The sequence below is a fragment of the Lottia gigantea genome (genome assembly GCF_000327385.1).
Source record: "Lottia gigantea unplaced genomic scaffold LOTGIsca_204, whole genome shotgun sequence".
Taxonomy (NCBI): Eukaryota; Metazoa; Mollusca; class Gastropoda; family Lottiidae; genus Lottia; species Lottia gigantea.
In genome coordinates this window covers 29,130-31,131 of record NW_008708425.1, presented here as the reverse complement: position 1 = coordinate 31,131, position 2,002 = coordinate 29,130, and the positions used below count along the sequence as shown (strand labels likewise).

Sequence of the window (2,002 nt, the reverse complement as noted above, 5' to 3'; positions counted from 1 at the left end):
GTGAAACTTTGACCTCCGACATGTACTTCCGGTTTTATAGCTATCCGTAAAAAGCCAAATTCGCAACTTTGGACTGCTCTAGCACGTGACCTAATTAACCTAGAGGGTTAATTTTTTCGGTTTCCTAATGTGCTCTTTATGCACTTAACATAGATATAGAACAATTGCTTTTTTAAAGCAAAATTGAAATTGGTGATTTTTTCAAATTTGAGTTTTGTTTTACCATATTAGTGTCATTTTGATCTTGGTGTATGTATATCTTATGACCTATTTTATGTAGAACCTTGATATTTGGAATACAACTAAACACTTTGAATATGATTTCACCTATGACAAAAAAATTGGGGTGGGCGTGGCACATCCGGGTTGAATTTCTAATTGTTTACATTTTGGGGCTGGGGCATAACTCGCATAGGATACGTTTGTTAAAAAAGGGCCTTTGCACACAATTACCTCATCCTTTTGGCCAGTTTGAGTTAACAGTTCAGTTGTTTCAGCTTTATAGTTCCAAAAAAGGAACGGGTTTTAACATTTGGATATTTTCATTTTTCGATTTTGACCTTTGTTGACATTTGTTGACCTATATCTTTTGACCTGAATAATGTAGAAGCTTGCAATTTAAAACACAACATTTGAAATGTCAATTACCCTATGCTAAAAAATTAAGGTGGGCGTGGCACATTTGGGTTATATTACTCATTATTGATATTTTTGGCCAGGAGCATAACTCGCAAAGTATGCGTTTGTTCAAAATGGAACTTTGCATACAATTACCTCATATATTGAGCCACTTTGTCTTAGAATTTCGGTTGTTTCCGCTTCTTAGTTCAAAAAAGGAACAGGTTTTGGAAATTGAAAATTTTCAATTTTTGACCTTGACCTTTGTTGACCTTGACCTTTGTAGGATCAAACGTCATTGGCATTGGCTGTCTATTTGTACTTTCATATTTGCTGTCCTATGTCAACTTCCGGTTTTATAGTCGTGTGCAATTAAAAATTTTGATGACGTATATCTCTTGATCTTGAACTTTTTAGACTTTCTCTTTTACAAGATCAAAGGTCATTGACCTTGGCTATCTGCTGATACTTTCATTTGTGAGGTCTGACGTCTACATCCGGTATTAGAATCTTCTAAAAAATGAAAATTTCTCAACTTTAGACAGTTCTTGCGCTTGATCTAATTATCGTGGAAGGATGATTTTTTCGGGGTCTTTTGCAATTTGCTAAATTTACGAAGTCCCACTCTGTGCCACGAGTGGCTCTAGTCTGTTATTGTGATCATGTTCTTTCCCCTTTATTATTGATATAATCATTGAATATGAATTGTATATAGGTTGATTTACTTATTACTTAAATATTCTCCTTCTATTCTAGGTCAAGTTATAATAAATACTGAACCTAATGAACTAGTTGATGGAGAATCTGGTAGCGTTACCTGTTATTATAACAATGCTTATACAATAATGTTATCTCGATCTGGTGAGAGTAATATAGCTAACTGTTTTGTTTCTATACAAGAACAAGACTGTAATATCCTAAATCCTGGACCTACAAACAACTATACCGACTATATAGGATTCTATACAGCATCTAAAACAACTACTAGTTTAACTATAAATATTGATACAGTATCTAAACAAAGAGATGGTGGTATCTGGAGATGTAGAGTGGATGAACTTCCATCTGAATCATTTCAAATCAATAAAACTATTAATGTTAAAGGTAATTCTATGTTACTGGAGCTTCATTATTTCATCTAGTTTTAATTAAATAGACTCTTCATAAATAAATATTTATAACTAAAACAAATTCGAAATGCTGTCTGCACTTGAAATAGATATCAAAGGAAAAAACATATTCCAAGATGTCGAGTAGGAACGATATGAGATAAATAAACAGGAAAGGAATGACTTTTGAATTGTTAATTCCTACAAATCACATATTAATAGATTTCAATTTTATTTTGCCTTGTTATTTCTAGTACCAATTAAAGGTGTCGAAA

At 32.8% G+C, this 2,002-nt stretch overlaps 1 protein-coding gene across 1 annotated transcript in view; it reads left to right on the top strand.

Moving 5' to 3' along the window:
• LOTGIDRAFT_174588 (hypothetical protein) overlaps positions 1-1,760 on the top strand; it is a gene marked incomplete at both ends in the record, with an annotated part of 6,323 nt that extends 4,563 nt beyond the window's left edge. Inside the window, one exon of the mRNA XM_009053929.1 lies at positions 1,375-1,760. Within this exon, the coding sequence (XP_009052177.1) occupies positions 1,375-1,760 (386 nt within the window). The remainder of the gene's footprint in view (positions 1-1,374) is intronic.
• Between the last annotated feature and the right edge of the window lie 242 nt (positions 1,761-2,002).